Source organism: Plecotus auritus, assembly GCF_963455305.1.
Source record: "Plecotus auritus genome assembly, chromosome: 5".
Classification (NCBI taxonomy): Eukaryota; Metazoa; Chordata; class Mammalia; order Chiroptera; family Vespertilionidae; genus Plecotus; species Plecotus auritus.
In genome coordinates this window covers 22,760,769-22,782,342 of record NC_137776.1, presented here as the reverse complement: position 1 = coordinate 22,782,342, position 21,574 = coordinate 22,760,769, and the positions used below count along the sequence as shown (strand labels likewise).

Genomic DNA, 21,574 nt, shown 5'->3' with positions numbered 1-21,574 from the left:
CTATTTTAATGACCATGGTCAGGGAATACCTCTCAGAGGAGTGGAATTTGAGCCTAAAGCTGAATAATGCTGACCTACCACTTGACAATCCAGGGCATCCCCATTTTACAGGAGAGAAGCCTGAGCCCAGAGGGAAGGGATGTGACTTGCCAGGGTCCACAGAGAGTAGTGGCAGAGCCAGATGTACTTGGGACCTACCCCCTGGCTGTGCCATCCACCATCCTGAGGGCTCCCCCTGGATTCAGCTCTGTGGGTGACATGCTGTTTAGTGATGTCTGATTTACAGGAAGCACAGGTAGTGTCAGGATCAGGTGGGCCTTGGGGGGCTGCATGTGAGTGGGAACCAGAAAGGTGGAGACCCAGGCCGAGTGGAGAACTGGAGAGTTGGACTCCGGCCTTCCCCCTGTGTGGCCAGAGCTGTGGGCCCATCACACCTGTCTGATGTGTCACATTGGGCTACAGACTAAGGCTATGGTGCTAAATCTCTCAGGCAACTCCTCTTGGGCTTACCTTCTGGTGGATGACACCCACGGAAATTAGCCATCACGGTCATTTCAGAGAGTGAGAAGTGCTTTGAAGGGGGTAAACCAAAGCAGAACATGATGGGTGAGAGAGTGATGGGAGTGGGCATGAGGGGCTGATTCAAAGGGACGACCTTTCTGAGAAGGTGGCGTGTGAGGTGAGGTTTGAGAAGGGAGAAGGAAGCATCTAAGTGAAAGGCTGGGGTACAGGGTCTAGGCAAGGAGGTCACAGTGTCCCATTGCTTTCCTAGCCCTTAGGAACACTTGGCAAGCAGGACCCCCTCGCTGCATGTCCGGGGGCTTCCCAGACTCTCCGGGTTGGGTGTCCCCAACTCATATCACTCGTACCTTGCTTGCCTTTCTAGAAGTGTGCTGGCACTGCTGGGGACGGTTTCCGCCATTGGAGCGGGAAGCCCTAGCAGAAATGAGTGAGTCCTCAGGCAACGCAGTATTTTACAATTGGCACAAGACAGCTGGTAGGCAGCCTCAGGCCAGCTGGATCAGAAACCGGATGTCTTTATGTGCAGAAAATTCTGGCTAGCTTGCCAGACACAGCAGCTCTGGATCCATGAGAGTGTTCCCAGAGAAGAAGTCTCAGGGAGGGAAGAGCTGTCACTCAAGTACCCTCTCCTCAGTCTCTGGCTTGCCACTAATGGCTGTCAGCCTTGGTCACGAGTCTGGCCCTTGCCCTTGAAGGATAAGGGGTACAAATAGAGGAGCATGATGTTATAGTGGCACGTGGCTTGGAGAGAGCAGGCCGAGTAGTCGCATCTCTGAAGCTGAAAACCTGGAGAATGGGCATCAGTGTTACCTCTCAGGAATAGGATTATGCAGGGATTCCACAGTGTTTGGTGTGTGTGTGTGTGTGTGTGTGTGTGTGTGTGTACATGTGTGTACATTATCTGTGTCTGCCTTGCACTTCATATCTGCACCCACATCTGCTTATGGGTGGGTAATCCTGTTTGTGCCCAAATGTGAAAGTGCAACTGTTGGGTTTACCATGCATTCCTTGCCACTTTCCCGCCTTCTTGTCAGTGTCACTGGTAAGGAATGAGGCTGTTGAGGAGAAGAGGGCAGGCAGAGAGAGAGGGAGGGGCTTGGCCTGCAGCTCCCCCATTCATTGTCACCCCACCCCCGGACTCATTGTCCCCAGCACACAGACACATCCTGTTGGCATGATCAGAAGTTCTGATAGGAACCCGCCATTCCAGGTTTCCGCTTTGAGTAATGGGGCTGGGGGCTGGGCAGGGGCCTGAATAGGAGCTGGTGCTGCCCATCAGATTATCTTGCTAGGGTTGTCCTAAGTGGCTCCACCCTGGCCCAGGGACAGAGGCCCACGGGCCTGGAGATGGGCCAGGGTGTCAAGATATAGGAGGGGACTATTATCATGGTCATGCAAGTTCTGGTCTCACCCACTTCAAAAGCCCATGTTGGCTCCCTCGGAGTCTCAGATGCATTCTGATTGGTTCAGCTTGGCGTCCTCTGGCCAGTCAGAGAAGGAGGAAGTGCTGGCCAGTGGTGGAAGGATTAGCCTCTGTTCTGGCAGATGCATTGGAGTCAGACTTTTTTCCTTCTCTCCCCATTCACTCTCAACTTTGTGTGTTCTTGCTGTGTGTCTTTGGGAGGCTAATGAGCCTTTCTGAACCTAATTTTTTCTTTCTGTTTAGAAGGAGTGGGAATAGGTTAATCCTTCCATTTTTCTAACAAGATCTTTGTTAAAAAAATTGGGAGATGTTGACCCTAAGAAGTACTTAGTGGAAGTTAGATATCTTCCAACACCAAATGAAATGCTCTAGATGGATTTTCATACACTTAGCATGATCTAAAAAAGTGAAAGACTATAATTATTATGTTCTTACTATTTGCTGGAGTGTCATGTGGCTGGTGGGACTATGTGGAGCTGACCCAGGGTCTGTGGGTATAAATGTCAGCTTGGTTTGGGCTCAGTATAAGGGTGTCAGAGTTATTTGATAGTGGATCAGGCTGTCTTATGTAGTAGTGAGCAGTTGAAGGATGCCTGTCAGCGATGTGTGGGAGGAATTTTGGTTTAGCAGGAGATTCCTCGCTGGGAGTGAAGCAGGAAAGAGATGCTCATGTTGACCACCAGGGGGCGCTGGAGAACCCCAAGTAGGGGGTTTGGCTTGACACAGCTCCAGGTCTTATAGAACCTGCTTCTTCTCCCTACCTGGAACTCCAGACAACAAGGGAGGACTGTGCTGGGCTGAGACCCCAGCTACCTGGAGGCCTGGGGGCATTGGTGGGGGGCTGGGCAGGCAACCTAGGGCAGTGTTATGGTGGAAAAGAGAATATGGGATGGCTCGGCTCTGGTTCAGACCTCCTTGGCTGAAGCTGCCCCTGTCCCTGCTCCAGGTACGTGCATTACTTCAGCGGCCTGCTCTCTGGCACCATCAAAATGAACAACAAGCCCTTGTTTCTGCACCATGTGATCATGCATGGCATCCCCAACTTCGAGTCTAAAGGAGGTACTGACCCCAGCCTCTGGCTTCCCAGCCCCTCCTGTCTTCCTTTGCCTTCTCTGAAGAGGCAGCCATGGTAAAAATACAGGTTTGGATTGGAGTCTCAATGGCACCACTTCCTGAGCTTTCTTTAGCCCCAGTCTACTCATTTGCAGAATGGGTTTGATAACTTGCAGCACCTGGATGGGGAAATGTTTTTGTCAACTTAAAATGCCTTTCAGATGAAAAGCTAGTATTTCTTCCTCCATCTCTTTCCATTTCTCCTTCATCTTTTCTCCTTCCCCTTTCTCTCCCCCTCCTTTCTTTCTCCCCCACCTCCTTCACTCCTCTCCCTCTTCCCACCCTTCCTACTGTTGTAGCTAACACCACCCTTCCTTACAGGGTGTCGGCCATTTCTCCGGATCTACCAGGCCATGCAACCTGTTTACACATCTGGCATCTAGTAAGTATTCCACAGGAATGAGAGTCCTGGATGTCAGAGCTCCTAGGCTGAGGACCAGGAGCAGGGGCGTGTGTGTGTGTGTGTGTGAGTGAGTGTGTGTGTGTGTGTGTGTGTGGTGGTGGTGGCTGCCTTGAATCTCTTCCAGGAGAGGGCTAAGGGATGAAGTCGGCAAGGTTTCCCAGTAGCCTGGTGGCAGATAGGCAGCAGGGAGAAAAGCACTGCCTGCCCCCCCAGCGGTCCCCCTCTCCCTCTGCCCGCCTCTCCCCCACAGCAACGTCCAAGGAGACAGCCAGACCAGCATCTGCATCACCATCGAGCCTGGGCTGCTCTTGAAGGGAGACATCTTGGTGAGCGCTGCCCCTCTGGCTCTAGCCCCTCCTCCTCATTTATTTTTCTCCCTTTTTTCTTCCTGCGCTCCTCCTGCCTCTCCAGACAAGACCTCACTCCTGGTGGGCCAACAGTCTTAGTGTTGTAGGCTCTCAGGATTCCTGCAAGGCCTTGCAGCCTCTGACAATGCTTGTGCATTCTCCGGCCTCGGAGTTGGATGCCCCTTCTGCTGGGCTTACCGTTAATTCTGGAACAGCTCCAGGGAAATGTCTCCCAGTGGGAGCTCTTACCTCCTGGCTTCTTACTGGTGACAAGGACTCCCTCAATTCTACCTTCAGCCCTTCCTCCATCAATTTAAATCCACTCCTACTTTTTCCATTCTGATCTGTATGCAGGAAATTCTTGAGAGGCAGTTTTGTCCCCATGGGGTAAGACTAGCCTCCAACTCTCTGCTCTTCTAGAAGTTTTCCCAGAGGCTCTGAGATCCTGTTTGTGTTGGTGACCTCTCCCTCACTGGGTTTGGGGTGAGCCTGGGGGGCCCAGTCTTGGAGCTGATAAAGAAGCTCCCTGGGACCCTGTTTCACACCCATGGGCGCCTGATGGGCTCTGCTCTCTTTCTCGCTCAGCTGAAGTGCTACCACAAGAAGTTCCGGAGCCCAGCCCGAGACGTCATCTTTCGTGTGCAGTTCCACACCTGTGCCATCCATGACCTGGGCGTTGTTTTTGGGAAGGAGGACCTTGATGATGCCTTCAAAGGTGGGCTCATTGAGTGGAGAGGTAGACCTAGCAAGGGATAATTCTATCACAGGGTAGAAGAGCAATTATGGGGGGGGGCGGGGAGCATGGTAGCAGTGAAGGGGAACTGTTTTCTGAGGGAAGGGAAGGTGGTCAGGGGGGTTTCTTCCTTTGTTTATTTTCTCTATTTTTTTGAGGTTTTATCTACATCACATTCAGGACTGGAACATATCCACATCTATCTATCCATTCATCCATCTATTCACTTGTCCTTGCATCTACCCATCTACCCACTCACCCATCTAAAGTTATCCATCTATACACTCATTCATCCAAATCCATCTATCCATCCATTTACCTATCCACTGATCCATCCATCTGTTGATCCATCCACTTACCTCCCATATACCTACCCATCCATCTACCCACCCATCCAAATCTATCCATCTACTCATCCACCTATCCACTTGTTCATGTATTCATCCCTCTACCTATCCATCAATCCATCCACCCACCCACCCATCCAAATCCACCCATCCATTCATCTGTTCATCCATTCATCCATCCATCCACCAAGCATCACTTGTGTGTCTATATGTGCCAGGCGTGTGCTAGACTTTGAGAAAGAGTGAGTCCATAACCTCAGTTTTATGGAAGAATGAGACACACAAACATGATACTACAAAGTGATGCCTGCAGTGATAGACATGCACAGGCATGATGGGTGCCCCAGGGAGTGGACACCATTCTTGATAACTTCACAGTGTATGATGTTCTGTGTCCAGATTGGGCTCAGGCAGGGAGCAGAGAGCGGGGCTGGGACTTGGAGGAGGAGGGGAATGATCTCCTCGTGTAGTCTGGCTGGTGCAGGAGAAGGATGTGTCCTGTGATGTGCTTTCCCTGCACTGGAAGCAGGAGGACAAAAGCAGAAGATCCTGTTATAATTATAGAACAGAATGAATGTTATCAATCTTAACAAGGAACAATAAAGGAATAGTTGACACAATAAAGGTGGGGTTGGTGAAAGATGGAAGAAAGGGAGGGGCACAAATTCCTTCACCTACATAGAGGGAGTCAAAAATGGACAGATCAAGCCCAGCTGGTGTGGCTCAGTGGTTGAGCGTTGGACTATGAACCAGGAGGTCACGGTTCAGTTCCCAGTCAAGACACATGTCCAGGTTGTGGGCTCGATCCCTAGTGGGGGGCATACAGGAGGCAGCCCATCAATGATTCTCATCATTGATGTTTCTATCCCTCTCTCCTCCCTTCTTCTCTCTGAAATCAATAAAAACATTCTGAAATCAATAAAAACATACTAAAAAAAGGGATAGGGTCTAGAAATAGAGGCTTAGCTATAGTATTTAAAGTTTCAAATGTAATCAGTAGAATAAATGATGATGATGATGATAATACCAGACTTTAGAAGAAGGGAGGTAGGAGTAGTATAAGTGAGCCAAATTATTCATTTTCATAGTGGTGAATCAATGGGGATTATTTAAAACTCATGTATCTAGAAATAGTGACATAAAAACTGGCTAATATTTAGAGTCTTAGAGGTAACCACTAGTAGAACAAGAAATAGAAATGGTTAGAAATGATTACCTCAGGTAAGTAGGACTGGATCAAGGGAGGGCAAGAGACTTAATTTTATATATATATTTCAATACTTAATATATTATCAATGTGTATGTGTTTTGTTTTAATCTTTTGTAGAAGAAAACCTTTTATGGAGTCCTTTTTAGAAATTGATTGCCCATTTTGTTTTTCTTTCTCCTTTTTCAGATGATCGATTTCCAGAATATGGCAAGGTGGAATTTGTATTTTCTTATGGGCCAGAGAAAATTCAAGGTATAAGTCAAATTAGAATCCGTTCATCATTCACTTCCTCCCCTCTATCCTGGCTTATTCCCACCCCTCCTTCACCATTCTCCCACTGATCTTCTCTATAATTGTCAAGTTACCTGTGATTGAAAAGCAGGCCAACAGTAAAAGATCTGGGTATCATAGTGGACCCCCAGCTAAACATGAACCAGTGACTTATCTCTGGGTAATAAAAATAAAAAAGCAGACAGAGAGGCGCTGGGTTGGATAAACTGTTCTAGTCCATTAGGTCATCATGCTATTATATTTAGAGACTGAGGGCCATGGAGGATGGAGGGTGTGGCTGAGGGGACACTCCAAGGTGCTGGCTAAATGATAGGCATTTCTGAGAACTGAGGTGATTCAACCTGAAGAGAAGACCAATTTAATAATAGCCTTTAAGCCTTTAGACTGGTTATATGTGGAGACCAGTTGTTCTCCATCTTATCTGAGGACAGAATGGGAGGATATGAACTTAGGTTATAGACAGGGGGACTCTGGATAGATTAAAGAAAGGACTGCTAGCTCAGGGAGGCGACTCACCCCAGAATGTCTGACTGACAGCTTGTGCTGTCTTCATTCTGGGCTTTCTCTGGATGTATAGGAGGGATTCTGTCTCTCCCCTCAGCTTTTTACCTAGAGTGGGGAGCTTCTTAAGTTGGGGGCAGGAAGATGGCCTGGATGACCTTGTGTCCTCTCAATATCAAGGCTGTGAGCCCTGCTTCTCCCACACTCCCACTGACCTCGGGGGCAGACTCTGGTCTCTCTGCACTGCTCCTAGGACACAGAAAAGAAAGAAGAAGAACTCAGCAGAGGGTCCCCCAGCTTTCTCTTGCGGGAGGGGGTCTTCATTCCTTAGTGCCCTGTCCTGATTTACCCCTATGACCTGGTATGAGCCTTTTCAAGAATGCAAGAAACCAGACCCCTGGGTTCTCCGTCCAACTGAAGCCACTGCTCCCACCCCACCCGGGTCAAGAAAATGAGAAGTCCCGTAGGGAGCATCCTCGGGGGATCTTGTTGGCTTCCTCTGTTTTTCCAGCTGCGTATCTCTTTTTCCTTTCTCCTCACTGTCCTCCCGCCCTTCTCCATCCTTTTAGGCATGGAACACCTGGAGAACGGGCCCAGTGTGTCAGTGGACTACAACACCTCTGACCCCCTCATCCGCTGGGATTCCTACGACAACTTGAATGGGCATCGCGATGACGGCATGGAGGGTAGGTGGGACCAGTGGCCTCCTGTGTCTCTCCAAACTGCACAACCCCCGCACACAGGGCCCGGGCTCTCTTGTTTGGTGGGACTCCATTCTGGGCTCAGAGGGGAGGCAGAGGAGAGGTCCGAGGCACTTCGGAGAGCTCACAGTTCAGTGGAAGAAGATAAGGCAAACATGAGTTAAGTATTAAATAATGAAGACAGAGCTAAAAAAAAATGAAGCTAAACGGCCACCTTGAGGGTGTGCCATTGGTGCCAAATGAGTCCCATGGATGGCAAGTGCTCTGAGATTGGGAGGGGAGGTATTCTTGTTAGCTAGAGTGACCTGGGAGGGCTCCTTAAAGGAGATGGCCTTGAGTGGACCTCGAGGTACCCCCTGTGACGCCGACACAGCATTTGTTAGATTTCTTTTAAGTCCCGCTGCTGCATTTCTGCAGCCTCGCTGCCTAAGCTCTCTGGGGTCAGAGCACTGGGAATGTAGACACAGCATCTAGGCCCTACAGGCTTTCATCGACAGCCAACGAAAATGTTTGAGAGCTGAAGACAAACAGATAGGCTCCACAATTTGCAAAGAAAACGACAGGATTGAAATTAATACTTGTTTAGCTACGAAACCTAACATTATGTCAGATGGTCAACTGCAACTCAGTTCAACTCTTGAGAGCTATATGTGGGTTATATTTTTTTATGTGGTTCATTTGAATATGTGATGAGATGCAGGGTGGGGCCTCCAAAAGTGAACATCCTGGGGCTCTTGAGATGCCCTGCCTGGGGTTTGGCCACAGGCTTGTTTCCCTGACTTGGTCCCAAGACCATGGAATGTGGGAGCTGGGAGGACTCTCAGGCCCACCCCTCTATCAGTTTTCTGTCGGGGTAACGGAGACCCCCTTGAAGGAAGGGTCTCCTGATTGACCCCCATGATCTGTATGTGTCCTTTCATCAGCGCCCAGGCTATGGGCTTCTCCTTCCAGCTGGAGCTGGTTCTGGGGGCGCTGCCCTGAGCAGGGGACCTTGGGCCACGTGGCAGAGCTGGGTTAGGGAGAACCAGGCACCCGCACCCTGCCTCCCTCCTCCCTCTCCCAGGTTCTGGATTTGTGGACTCCACCCTGAAAGCCTTTTAAGTCTTTTCTTGCATACAGATTTTCCTTCTGACCTCGGAGACACCAGCATGAGCGATGTGGGGGAGGGCGGTGGTTGGGTTAGAATTCAGGGCTTGGTGAGGGCATGTTGTTTATGCGCAGCACTGCAAAGCTGAAGGCTTGTCCTCAGACCTACCCTAGTTCCCTGCCCTTCCTCCCCGCAGGGGTGCAGACACCACACCAGGGCCTTCCCCACCCTGCCAAGGCAGCACCCCCAAAGCACTACTTCTTCCCCTGCCCCCACCCCAACCCCATCCACTTGTGCTAAGTGGCTGAGGATGAGGCAGAGGATGAAATAAATTAGTCTGAGGTACCAGTGGCTGCCATCCTAATTGTTCATCTTCTGGGGATGTTTGCATTTTTAACAAGAACACTTGGCAATTTGAAGGAATTTTCAATGTCTCCCTATCTCTCCCTGGTGTGGATTCAATGCGATGATAAATGTAAACACATTTGGTAAACTCTAAAGTGCCAGGCAAATAAAAGGTAAAATAAGGGGGAAGAAGGAGCAGCTGTGGAAGGTCAGGGCTTGGGACACTGGGCTGTGAGGGAAGGAAGAGGGAAGACGGAACAGTGAAAGGCAGGGAAGAGGAGGGAGAGGCTGAGGGGAGGCCCTGGACTCCTCCTGGCCCCTAGCCTGCCTTCTCTCCTGCAAACCCGCTCCCCAGGCAGGGATGGAACCAGAGGGACCTTCTGGCCAGTTAAAGGCCAGCCATCCTATAGGGACAGAGGGCTGTAGGGTCAGAGGGGCTCCTGTCTGGAGGCTGAGAATTGGCTCTATGCCTTAAGGGTGGGCAGGGAAGGCAGCTCACGCCTCGGCATCCTCTCCCTTGGCCTGGCCTGGGAGGGGAGCTGTGAGCTGGGGTGGTCACCAGGGCAGACCCCACATGTCCCATGGTGTGCTCCCTGCTGCTGCTGGGCCGCAGCCCCCATAGGGACAGGAAAGCAAGCTGTGAGCAGCCCTGGGGCGTGGGAGCAGGAGCCTTATCCCCATCCTGCCTGGGGTACTTATGAAGGCTCTAGAATAGATCCTGGGGCCCAGAGATAAAAGCATTTCCTTTGGCCAATTCTCCAGGCAAGAGAGGGAAACCAGAAGGCCTGTGTCTGTCTCCCTAGCTGTGGACAAGTCCCTGTGCCCCAGTTTCCCCACGTGCCAGCTGGGGTAGGGGCCTCTAATCCCCAAGATTCTGGGGTGCTTAAGAGATGCTTAAGCTGGAGCGTGGGAAGGGGCCTGGCCGTTCCCTGGAGTGATGGGGCTAGGGAATGGCCTGGGGATGATGAAGCACCTCAAGTGGCTCTGCCTGCTCTCTGGGACTGCTGGACCAGGAGCAGCCAGCTGCCCCGGGCACTGCAGTGCAGTGGGTGAGCAGGTGTGCTTTCCAGGCCGTCTGCCTGGGTCCAAATCCCAGCACTCTCCTCTGCGCTGCATGTCCTGGGTCCGATTACTTAGCCTTCCCGTGGTCCTAGTGTCCTCATCTACAAACTTGGGGCCGTAATAGTATCCATGTTTTTGGGTTACCGTAGCAATTTCCAGGAGAGGCAGGTTAGTATAGGGGTTAAGAATGTGGCCTCCGGAGTTAAACCACCTGGGTTCAAATCCTTTGACAAGATGCCATCCTCTTGGGGCCTCAGTTTCCTCTGCTATAAGATGGGGATTTCGTGAACAATTTTTGGGGGTCAGCAGTTGTGGAGGGGCTACCTGCTGTGTTTTCTCATGAGTCTCTGGCACATCAGTTGCTGTGGCAGCATCTCAAGAGTCTGCAGGCAGGGCTGAGGGAGAAGGCTCCTTGGCTTTGGGAGCCAGCTCTGGTTTTGCCACATGCCAGCTTGGTGCCAGTACTTGGTAGTCACCATCTCTTCTAACAAAGGCACCTGGAAAGTGGGCACTATTATACGGTTAGATGGGGGAACTGGGGCACAGAAGGCTTAAGTACCCTGCCCAGGATGGCCTAGCTAGTTAAGAGAGGATCTGAGTGTGAAAGCCAGCACTAACCACTGAGTAGTCCTGGGTTGACTGGCATCTCCAGGGGCCTGTTCTGGGTATCTGGTCCTGTGGTCATAGCTGGGTCCCTGCTGAGCTTGGGTGAGAGTCTGCCTGCTTTACCCCCCACTTCTCACCCCTGGGCAGACCAGATCACCCTGGTCTTGCTTCTCACAATGAGGGAGGGCTTAGAGGTGGTGGTACATGCAGTGTAGGACCCTGGAGGCCGCCGGGCTGGCCCCGAGGCAGGTGCTCGCACGTCTCCGGAGCAGGGAACAACTGAGACGCATCCCTTTGTGTCTCTCCCCCACCTCCCAGGAGGTGAGGGGCTGCTCACTCTGGAATGCCTCTGGTGAGGGAGGGGCTGGCCTCTCAAAATAGGTGTAGGGTAATGTGTCCAAGGTGAGATGAGGCCATTTGTGGAAGCAGCCTGCCTCTGCTATTTCAGGCCAGCCAGGGGAGTGGACAGGAGAGGCCAGGCCAGGCCAAGACCTCTGGAGCCCACTGGGTGACTCAGGGGAGGGTGGGGGCACTGAGCCAGGCACTCTGGAACGAAATCTTTGCTGGCCTGGGCCTTACCTTGTCCGCTCCCTGGAGTGAGGGGCGGCCAGCACTGGGGTCAGAGCTCCTGTTACTCTGGGCACCCCTTCAGGTGACCGTGACTTAACCCTCAGTGTCACCACAGTTCTGTGTTTAACCCCTCCCTCGCTGCCTGCATCCCCACCCTCCACATTCCCAATTCCATACTCAGGTGGTGCATTGTGATGAGAAGTACATTCCTCCACTTGCCAGGACAGCCCTGATTCATCTCAGCGGCAAAATGAAGGAAGAAAGCGCCACCCGGGGACTTCTGTTCTCTGTAGACTGACCTCCCAGGCTGGCATGGCCCAGGCCAACCATAGAACCCATCTGATGCCATCCTGCCACAGTGGGGAAACCGAGGCTTGGGAGGGGAAGGGACCTGCCTAATTGGGAGACAGTCCCCACTTGTGGAACCCACCTTGGCATGATCTCAGCTCCTGCTGTGCCAGCAACCACACTGGTGTGGCAGGATGGGCGATGTTGCCGGGGGTCATGACATAAGAAGTAGAGCTGATATTTGAATCTAGGGCTTCAACTCCACAACCCTTTCCATCTGCTTTAGAACTCAGCTTGTTTGGCACCTACACACCCCTATGTCAGGTGGCTCCCCAACTTCTCAAACCTTTAGGTGACAGGGAGCTTGCTGCCACACAGCAGGGCCCATTTCACTTTGGACAAGCCCAGGAGATTGAACCAGAAAGAGAGGGAGAAGGGAGGGTGTGCTTCCCCATGGGGGACCAAGGCTGGGGTGACCATGGGTTCTTGGGACCATTGTGACTCACCTGCATTTAAGCTAGAAGGAGGGGGAAGCGAAGAAAGGGGAAGAGTCAATGGAAGCTCATTGTCAAGAACTTTCTGACCACAGACGTTTCCAGGCCTTGGGACAGGTGACTGGGAGGCAGGGGGTTGCCTGCTATCTCAGGGACCCCTTAGTTTGGGAGCAGTGCCCTCTGGTGAGCCCGATGGGCTGGTGTCTTAGGTTGGGCTGCCACCACAAAGCAACATGGAGTGAGGGGCTTAGACAATGGACTTTAATTTTCTGACAGCTCTGGAGGCCAGAAGTCTGAGGTCAAGCTGTCGAAAGGCTGGTTCCTCCTGAGGCCTCTCTCCTGGACTTATAGTCAGCTGTCTTCTCCCTGTGCCTTACCATGGTGCGTCTGGGTCCTAATCTCCTCTTGTAAGGACACGAGTCAGATTGGATTAGGGCCCACCCATATCTTTTTAAATTTATTTACCTCTTTAAAGTCCCTGTCTCCAAATATAGTCACATTCTGAGGTACTGAGGTTAGGACTTCAATATACGATTTTTTTTGGGTGGAGGGAATTCAGCCCATAACACCTAGGAAGGAGTTTTCTGGGTTGTCCATAGTTGGATGCCTGAGCTTTGGTCCTGAGTGGGGAGGAAGAGAGGCCCAGGGTGGGTGGAGGGGAGGGCAGTCTGGTCCTCCACCAGCCTCCTTCTCCCGGGCTGTCTCTGTAGTTCTCCAGTTTGGTCTGGAGCCTGCCAGCTCAGTGCTCTGGCTGACACCACGTTTCGCAGCCTCCAGAAGCCCCATTAGCTGTTTGGCCTGAGTTCTGAAGCCCCATGCCCAGATCTCAGCTCCCGTGGGTGGGAGTGGGGCTGTGTTTTTGCCTATGCTGCACAGAGCCGTCTCCAGATGCCTCCAGAGTGTTTGAGGGCAAGCCTTCTCGGAAGCAAGTCCCATACCAAGGGATGTGGGCTGCCTTCCGCCTCCGAGCGGCCCAAAGGTTGACCAGGCCTAATTTGCCTCGCTTTCCCTCCCCAGGATCACTCCCACCCTTCCCTGACCTCTTTGGATACCAAGTTGTTTCGGGGGTCTCACAATTTACAGAAAGGACCGGGAGGAGGGGCTAGTGCTGAGTAAAGCAGCAGATGGCTCAGGGCCAAAGAAAAGAGTGAAGGGAGAGCAGGACAAGCTTGTGAAGGTGGCAAGGGGGCTGGTCACCAACCCACTTCTCTCCTCCTGAGTGATGCCCGGCAGCCTTCCGTTGTTTCTGGGGCAGTCCCACCAGAGCCAGGGGCTGTGACGAGGGGGCTTGGTTTTGTGCCCAAGCTTTTCAGCCCCCAGGATCCCTTCCTCAGGGAGAGCGTCCTGCTCTGTAGGCCCCTCTCCCCTCCCACAAATTCTGTGCCTGCGCTGGGAAGAGCCTTCCTCACAACAGCCAGGGGTCTCAGTCTGTGGTGTCTTCTCATGAGCTGGACTCATCCAAGGATTCTCTGATTTTTTTGAGAGAGAGGAAAGGAGGGAGAGATACACAGTAAACAGGCAGAGACTGAGAAAGGAGAGAAACAGGTGAGAGACATGGAGACAGAGACAGACCCGGACAGACATTGGCCTGGGAGGCAGGTGATTTGGGTTCTGGGTGTCCTTGATAACTCCTTTTCTTTAGATCTTCATTTCCTGTAAAATGAGGGGGTTGGAATAGTGATTCTTCCTTTTTTAAAAAAATGGAATCACTGTTTCTTTTTATGACTTGTGAGGAGCTAAAATGCACCTGTCGAGCTTCCCTCTCAGACCTTCCCAACTCCTGTGCGTGGAATGGGAAGCAGTGTAGCTCTGGTTGTATCAGCCAGGAGAGGTTTGATCATGCTGGGTAACAAACAGCCCCAAATTCTCAGTGGTTTAACCCAACAAAAACATATTTCTTCCCCCCTGCTGCCTGTCCAGTGTGAGTTGGCAGGGGTCTCTGTGCATCTTAGTTACTCTAGGCTGGTGGTGGCTTCATCTCAGAGATGCTTCCATTACTGCATCAATGGGTGGAGGACATTATGATTTGTGTACTGTTTCTGCCTGGATGTGACATGCTTTTTTTTCTGCTCACATTTCATTGGCCAAAGCAAGTCATACATCCATGCCTTACTTCAAGTGCAGGGAAGTTGTACATGCAAGATGGAAAGCTGAAATAATGTTGAACAGACTAACCTCTACTATGGGGAGTAAGACTGTGGGATTGAGAATCAGAAGGTGTGGCTCCAAGTTCTGTTGTTTATAACTGTGTTCCTTGGTCAAGTCATTTTGCCTCTCTGAGATCCAAATGCATTATCTGTAAAATGGGTACAACAACAGTACCTTCTGAATAGAATTAAGATTCAATGAAATAATATATGTGAAATGTGAAAAGTAGAGTGCCCGGTATGCACTATGCTGGCAATAATTTATGTCTGTTATTTTTATTATTAAAGTGCTAGTGGAGAGAAGTCAGAAATGTGATTTTGAATGTATACCAGCCTACCCTTCTTAGGAAGAAGCCCACATCCCCCTGGTCCCATTCCTCAGATGGCTCTGTTCTAGGTGTCCCACTCTTGGGAGTCAGGAGACTGGCCTCTGACACCAACTTGCTGTGTGACCTTGGAAAACTTACTCTCCCTGTCTGGCTCTCAGTTGCCTTATAGGTGAATTGGGGAGAATGGATTCCAAAGGGGACTTCCAGCTCTAAAACCCTAACCATGACAATAATGACGACAAAGACAACGATTAGATGACAGCTAGCCTTTGTGCCCACCCTATGCCACGCTCCAGTGACTGTATGTTTTCTTGGTTACTCCTCCCCAAACACCTACAGGTAGCTGCTGTTTTGTAACTATTTTTGAACAAGCAGAACTGGTAGGATGTGATTATAAAACCAATTTATTTTATCCACCCCTGCTCTTTACACCTGTCCTTTGCTTCCCCTGCCCCCGAATGACATTACGGCAAGTCTCAGGGCCTTTCTGTTCACTCTCAGGTAATAAAAGGTCCTCTGGTCAGTCATGAATATGCCCAGTGCCGTGACCTTGGTACTTCATGCATAGTTCGTTCTTCCCCCTTGTCGCTCCTACCTGGCCACCAGCTGTGTGTGTGTTTCAGTAGGTTTTCTCCGCTTCCCTGGCTTATGGGAAGACAGGAGGGGAGGGAAGGGATCAGAATATTCTTGCCTGCTTGGCACCCGTGTGAGGTTGCAGAGGCCTGCTCTGTGTGGATCTGACTTCTGAGTTTCCTTGCCAGGGGAAGGCTCTAGAGGCTGATTGTTTCTATCTTGCAGCACTTCTGTGGGTGTTTTAGAGATGCCCCCCACCTCCCCATCAGTCTCTCACTCACTGTGTCCTTCAGGTTGGGGACTGCAGCTCTGCCAGATGTTCCCGACCCTTCCTCAGCCCAGGCATCCCTGGATCCCTCCAGCCTCCTCCTGCTGAAGTCCTCTAAGCCCTCCAGGTGGCCCTCTCGGACAGGCTCTGAGGCAGCCCCAGGCTGCTCTCTCCCTTTGGTCCAGTGGAGCCCTTAGGCACTCTTGGCCTCAGTAAAGCCTGGGATTGAGGTGGCCAAGGCAACCCCTCTCTCTGTTTCCCTGCCTGCCTCTCACCCTTCAGACTTTCAGGCCTGAGCACACATTCTCCGTGCTCCAGCCAACTCAGGTTGAGCTGAGCAGACTCCCTGAGATGAGGGAAGAGCCCCTAGCAGGTGGCACTTATAGCAAAATAATTCCTCTTAGAGACTTCCCATTTCCTGAAATGGATGTGCATGAGGCAGTAGTTTAGAGCCACAAAGCAGTTTTCAGCCATTTCTCTCTTTTAAAAAACTTAACAGCTGATAATAACTATTCTCAGTTTTATATGATAAAATCATATTATACTGATATAATTTAATATCATCATTTTACCCATTTAAAGTGTGCTATTCAGTGGATTTTAGTATATTTAGGGTTGTGCAACCATAACTTCATTTGAGAACATTTTCATCACCCCCAGAAGAAACCTATATATTAGCACTCACTCCCCATTTCTGTCCCCATCCCCACCCTTGCCCTAATCTACTTTCTATAGATCTGTCTATTATGGATATTTCACGTAAACGAAATTATACAGTATGTGGCTTTCACTTGGTGTAATGTTTTCAGGGGTCATCCATATTGTAGCATGCATCAGTACTTCATTTTTATTGTTGAATAATGTCCCATTGCATGGACATGCCACATTTTGTTTATACATACATCAGGTAATGAATATTTGCATTGTGTCCATTTTTGGGATGTTTTAAAGAATGCTGTTATTGACATTCATGTACGACATTTTGCATGGACTTATGTTTTCATTTTTTTCTTGGGTGGATACCTAGAAGTAGAATTGCAAGGTCATATGGTAATTCTATGTTTAATCATTTATTTTCCAAAGTGGCTGCACCATTTTATATCCCTCCCTGCCAGTGTGTGAAAAATTTGTCCACATCCTTATCAGCACTTATAATTTTCTTTGGTATTCTGGCCATCCCAGTGGGTGTAAAGTGGTATTTCATTGTGGTTTTGATTTGCATTTCCCTGAGAATTAATGATGTTGGACATCTTTGTTAACTGACCATTGTATGTCTTCTTTAGAGAAACATCTATTCACATCCTTTCCATATTTTAAAAAATTGGGGCTTTGTCTTTTGGTTACTGAGTTACAAAGGTTCTTTATACATTCCGGAAATAAGTCCCTTATCAGATACATGATTTGCAAATATTTTCTACCATTCTGTGGGTTGTTTTTTTCATTTTCTTGAAGTCAGTCATCTCTTTCTGTAGGGTTTACATTACAGTTCCTACTTTCGGAACATGGCATCATTCATTTTCCTCTGTCATAACTGAGACTCAAATGCTTTCATATTAACTTCAGATTATATGTTCCCATTTATAGGTGAGGAAGTGGAGGCAATGACAGAGAGGCTAGGGGCCTTATCCAAGATAATATCCTTTTTCTCATTTTAAATCTTGATCTCAAAGCTTATTCATCTACAGCCTGAAATGCTTTAGGCTGCTTGGTCTGATCTCTTTCCAGCCCCGGCACTGGTGGAAAACCTGCCCCATTACACAGAGAGGGAGGCCAGGTTTCAGCTCCCCAAAAGCCCGGGAGTTCTGTTCCAGCTGCCTTAGCTACCTGCATGGCCCCATGTCCCCAGGGCCAACAGGATGAGGGAGAGCAGCAGATGGCCCCTTTGCAGTGGGAGTGAGTCAGTTAGGCTGTGGGGATAATAGCCCCGTGTCATACATTCATAGGGGTGACATTCTTGCCTTCTGAACTTTTGGGTAGATATGGGAGGAACCAGTAAAAGAGGGGAGCACAAGACTGCAGGTGGGCTCAAATAACCCATGCAGAGGGCCCAGGGATTCTGGAGAGATACACCTGCCCCTTGTCTCTGAGCAGAGGGTGATTTTCTAAGCACCAGTGCCGAGAGCCTGGAATGCGGTGCCAAACTGATTTTTGCTGGGAAATCTTAACTTAAATTTTTGCTGGGAAAGGCCAGCCCTTCTGGTCTATGACTTCAGGGTGGGTGAGGGAAGGGCAGAGACATTCAAAGCTGCTACTGGAAGGAAGCTCTGTCCTTGTTCTAGCAGGTCATATTGGACAAAAGGCTTAGACTGCAGCAGGAGGGATGTGAGTTAGCCACCTGATTGAACTTCCCAGCTGTGAGAGGGTGGATCAGCCATGGCAAGGAGGTTGGGTCCTTGTCTTCTTGGCCCCATTGGGCAGATAAGTCAGCTTTGCCGAGAAACAAGGGGGCAGGGTCTCAGTTGGGGTGGGCTGCGCAGAGATAGCGACAGAGGCAGGGATCAAATGCCTTCTTGACAGGGATCTGGGGACCTTCTCCTCCCCTAAGAGGGGAGTCCTCTCCTGACCTCCTGGAACAGAGTGCTGAGAATTCAAATGCAAGGTCAGCTTGACCTTGTGGGTAAAGAAGATGACACCGGTGGCACAGCATTTGCCTGACACCTGCTTAGTGCTGTTCCTTGTCAGGCGGGCGGGGTTTGTCCTGATGCCCTCGAACCCTCAGCTGGCCTTGTGGTGCGAGGCAGCTGGCAGGCTTGGGGAGCAGTGTCTGCCGGTGGAACATTTGGTAAACCGATACCCTCCCGAGTGAATGTGCCTTTGGTCCTCTGTAATCTCTGCCATCAGGTGGAGGGTGGCAGGCCGGAGCCACACTCAGAGCGGACGCAGAGCTCTTGGCCAGTGGCCTGAGCAGCACCGTCTGCCCTTGTGTGGTGCTCAGATATCAAGCTCGAGGCAGGGGAAGAGGAGACCGTGCTCTCTCCCCCGCCATCACCTCCCTCCTTCCTCTCCTGCCAAACCTATAGACACGCGCAAGTTAGCTGGACCCGGCAAGACCCCAAGATACCGACTTTAGCCATGTCCAAGAAAAGAAATTCAAGTCTCCATTAATCAAATATTGTTTCTTACCCAGCGAGAGCTGCCTTTCATCCACCATTCCCTCCTCCCTCCATTCCTTTTCTCAGAGCACCTACGAGGTGGCGGGCACTGTGCTAGTCCTGTGCAATGGAAATCGTGCCCTGGAGTTGCCTGCAGACAAGGCTGGGCGGGGTGCAGTGAGACCAGGCAGGCGCCCCATCCACTCCAACCCACAGTCAAATGGAGAAGGATCTTGGCCAAGGGCCAGGGCTGCTCAGGGGAGAAGAAGCTTCTGGGGATGGTGGTGATCAGAGGTGGATGGCTCTGCAGAGGGGCTACGCTTGCTCTGGGCCTTGGAGGTAGATGACCTTGAGGACAGAATTGTTTTTCAAATCTGGAAGTGGTGTAGTAACATTGTTCAATGTGTAAGAAGCAGAGGGAAAGAAAAGCAATCAGATGTGCCTGGCCTCCCTGGCTGGACTGCCCTCTACATGCCTGAAGCCCGAGAGGGGAGAACGAACCAGATGAAGGGAAAAGACAAAATCCTGCAGAAGACCAGTGAGTGCCCAGAGCCCGGATGTGTTGCTCCATGGACATGGCTGAGTGATGGTTGCTCAGGGAGGACGTGTGCTTGGCCTGTTGCTTTTCCTCACCTCGCCTGTACAGACCCTACCCTGCGATTTGGCTTCCAGCCCCAGCTGGGGCAGAGTGAGTGCTGAGAATTCAAATGCATGCTCCCTCAGCTCCGGGTGTGGTGTGGGTCACAGTATCCTGCCCGCAGTGGTGAGGGTTGTCTTTCTGGGTAGTTCTGGATTATTCCTTGTTGGACCCAGCCCTCTTTCTCTCGCCCAGGATAGCTGTCCCGTAGCTGGTTCCTATGTGGTCGCTGAGGCAGACTTCAACCCCTTCATTACTTGTCCTGGCTTTTCAGGTCCATCTCTCCATCAGCCTCAAGAGGCAGCCTTGTCCCTGAAGCTTGTCTCTGACTTGCTCACTCCCGCCTTCCGGCTGGTGTGTTTCTCTTCAGACAACAGAGCCCCTTCCTCACGGTCCACTCTCCCAGGCCCTGCTTTCTGTCTGAGGGACAGTTCTGGGGCCATTTATGGGAAGAGGTTTTCATGGATCTGGAATCCGGGTGTTCGTGGCATGCCCAGGCTCCATGCCCATGTGTGAGCTCTTCCTCTGCTTAGTTTTGGGGGATTTGCAGAGGTCACACAGAAGTTGGGGGCAGAGCTAGGCCATCTCCCAGGGTCTGTCAGGGTCTTCACCTTCATGGCTCCTGCCTCCCTGGCTACAGCCATCAGTGACTGCCAGGCTGTGTCACGGTGACTCCTGGGGGGCAGCGGTAACGCTGTTTCTTTCTCTTCCATTTGAGAAAACGTATCAGAATGCAGGAGAGTGACCATGACGTGATGATAGGCATAACCTTGAATCCACTCTATTAAAGAAGAAGAAAAGCCAAATCATCTGTGTACTTTGGTACATGGGCTGTCCTCAATAATAGTCACTCACCTGTTCAACAAACATAGACTGAGTGCCTACTATGTGTGCAGTCACTATTCTCGATGCCGAGGATGTAACAGTGAACAAAATAAAGACCCTTGTCCTTGTCATGATTATATTCTAGAGCAAGAAGGCAGACAAAAAATTGAAATGACGTAATAAGTAAATGACAGAGCATGTTAGCAAGTGACAAATACTCTGGGAAAAATAGAGCAGAGTAAGGGTGATTGGGAGTGGGGAGTTGAAATTGTGTGAAAGCTGGTTAGCTTAGGCCTCACTGAGCAGAAACACATGAGCAATGAATTGAAGGAAGTGAAGGAGTTAGCTGAGCAAATATCTGAGGAAGAGCATCCCAGGCAGAGGGAACAGCAAGTGCAAAGGTCCTGATTCAGGAGCCCATCTAAGACGTTTGGAAGCAGCAAAGGGGCCAGAGTGATTGCAATGGATGTTATAATAGGAGGTGAGGTCAGAGGTAATGGGGACCAGATCACTTAGGGTCTGGAAGTCACTGTAAGGATTTGGCTGGAATCCTGAGCTTTTTCATCGAATGGCATATCATAAAGAGCCTTCTCAGTTTTCTCAGCTGCGTAATATCCCACTGCACATATGTACTGAGTTTTATTTAACTTGTATTTTAATTTATGATATTTAAATAACATGGACTTTCAGGCTCTTTCCAATCCTTTGCTGTTTTCAGAGATGCTGCAGTGAATAACCTTATACATAAACTATTTTCATTGGCGCAAGTCTACCTGTAGGACAAATTTCTAGCAGTGGATTTGCTGGGTGGAAGAATATATGCGTATATAATGTTGATAGTGCCAAAAGGGCCTCCATGAGGGTTGTATTAATTGACACTCCCCACCAGCAATTTGGTTAGGGACCAGGAGGAAAGCCTACCTCCCCCTTCTAGGTACACCCTCCAGATGTGAGATACTTTTCTTTACTCCTCGTCACTCCTGTGAGCTGAGTATTCTCGTTCCTAGTTCTCAGATGAGGAAACAGGCACAGAGAGGGTAAGTAACCTGCCAATGTTTACACAGCCAGGTAGATGTAGAGCTGGGATGTTGATGCCGCCATGTCTGACCACGGCTTCACAAGGGCAGAAGTCTGAGGGGCCCTGCCCCACAAAAGTGGGCATGTGGACCCGGAAGCTTGCATTTTAAGCCTCCTGAGGATAAGGGGCTGATTTAAAATGGAAAGCCTGGCTGCCTAGCTCTGCCCACTGTGGTGCTTGCATCCCAGAGAGCCTGGCAGGCCAGCGGCAGGGTAGGGAGAGGCCAGCCCAAGGGACCTGGAGCCACATCAGCCCAGCTGGCCAGCCCTGGCTTCCCCTTCTGTCCCTTCCCATCACCTGCCCCAGTGGTGAGACTTGGGAGGCTGTGATCTAGCTAATTCTGCTCTGGGTGATGAGCTCTTCGCCACCGTCTGCTAGGTCAGCTCGCTCTAGGGATTGGGTTTCAGCATTTTACTGATGAAAATAAATCAGCCTCTTTATTGCCCCTCATGGCCCTGGAACCTCTGCAGCCTGGCATGTATTTCCAGACTTCCTGTAAATCACCGGTTCTGTCCTGGCCCTCAGGGGCTCTGTGGCTGCCACGGAAATAGTCTCAGACAAGTTTGGAGCCTGGAGCCACCC

General features: G+C 50.6%; 1 protein-coding gene across 10 annotated transcripts in view; it reads left to right on the top strand.

Moving 5' to 3' along the window:
• TNS1 (tensin 1) overlaps positions 1-21,574 on the top strand; it is a 222,010-nt gene that overhangs the window by 140,296 nt on the left and 60,140 nt on the right. For all 10 annotated transcript variants that reach the window (XM_080669590.1, XM_080669588.1, XM_080669585.1 and 7 more), the window contains 6 exons: positions 2,892-3,004; positions 3,380-3,440; positions 3,712-3,787; positions 4,394-4,523; positions 6,285-6,350; positions 7,460-7,576. In XM_080669590.1, the coding sequence (XP_080525716.1) occupies positions 2,892-3,004; positions 3,380-3,440; positions 3,712-3,787; positions 4,394-4,523; positions 6,285-6,350; positions 7,460-7,576 (563 nt within the window). The remainder of the gene's footprint in view (positions 1-2,891; positions 3,005-3,379; positions 3,441-3,711; positions 3,788-4,393; positions 4,524-6,284; positions 6,351-7,459; positions 7,577-21,574) is intronic.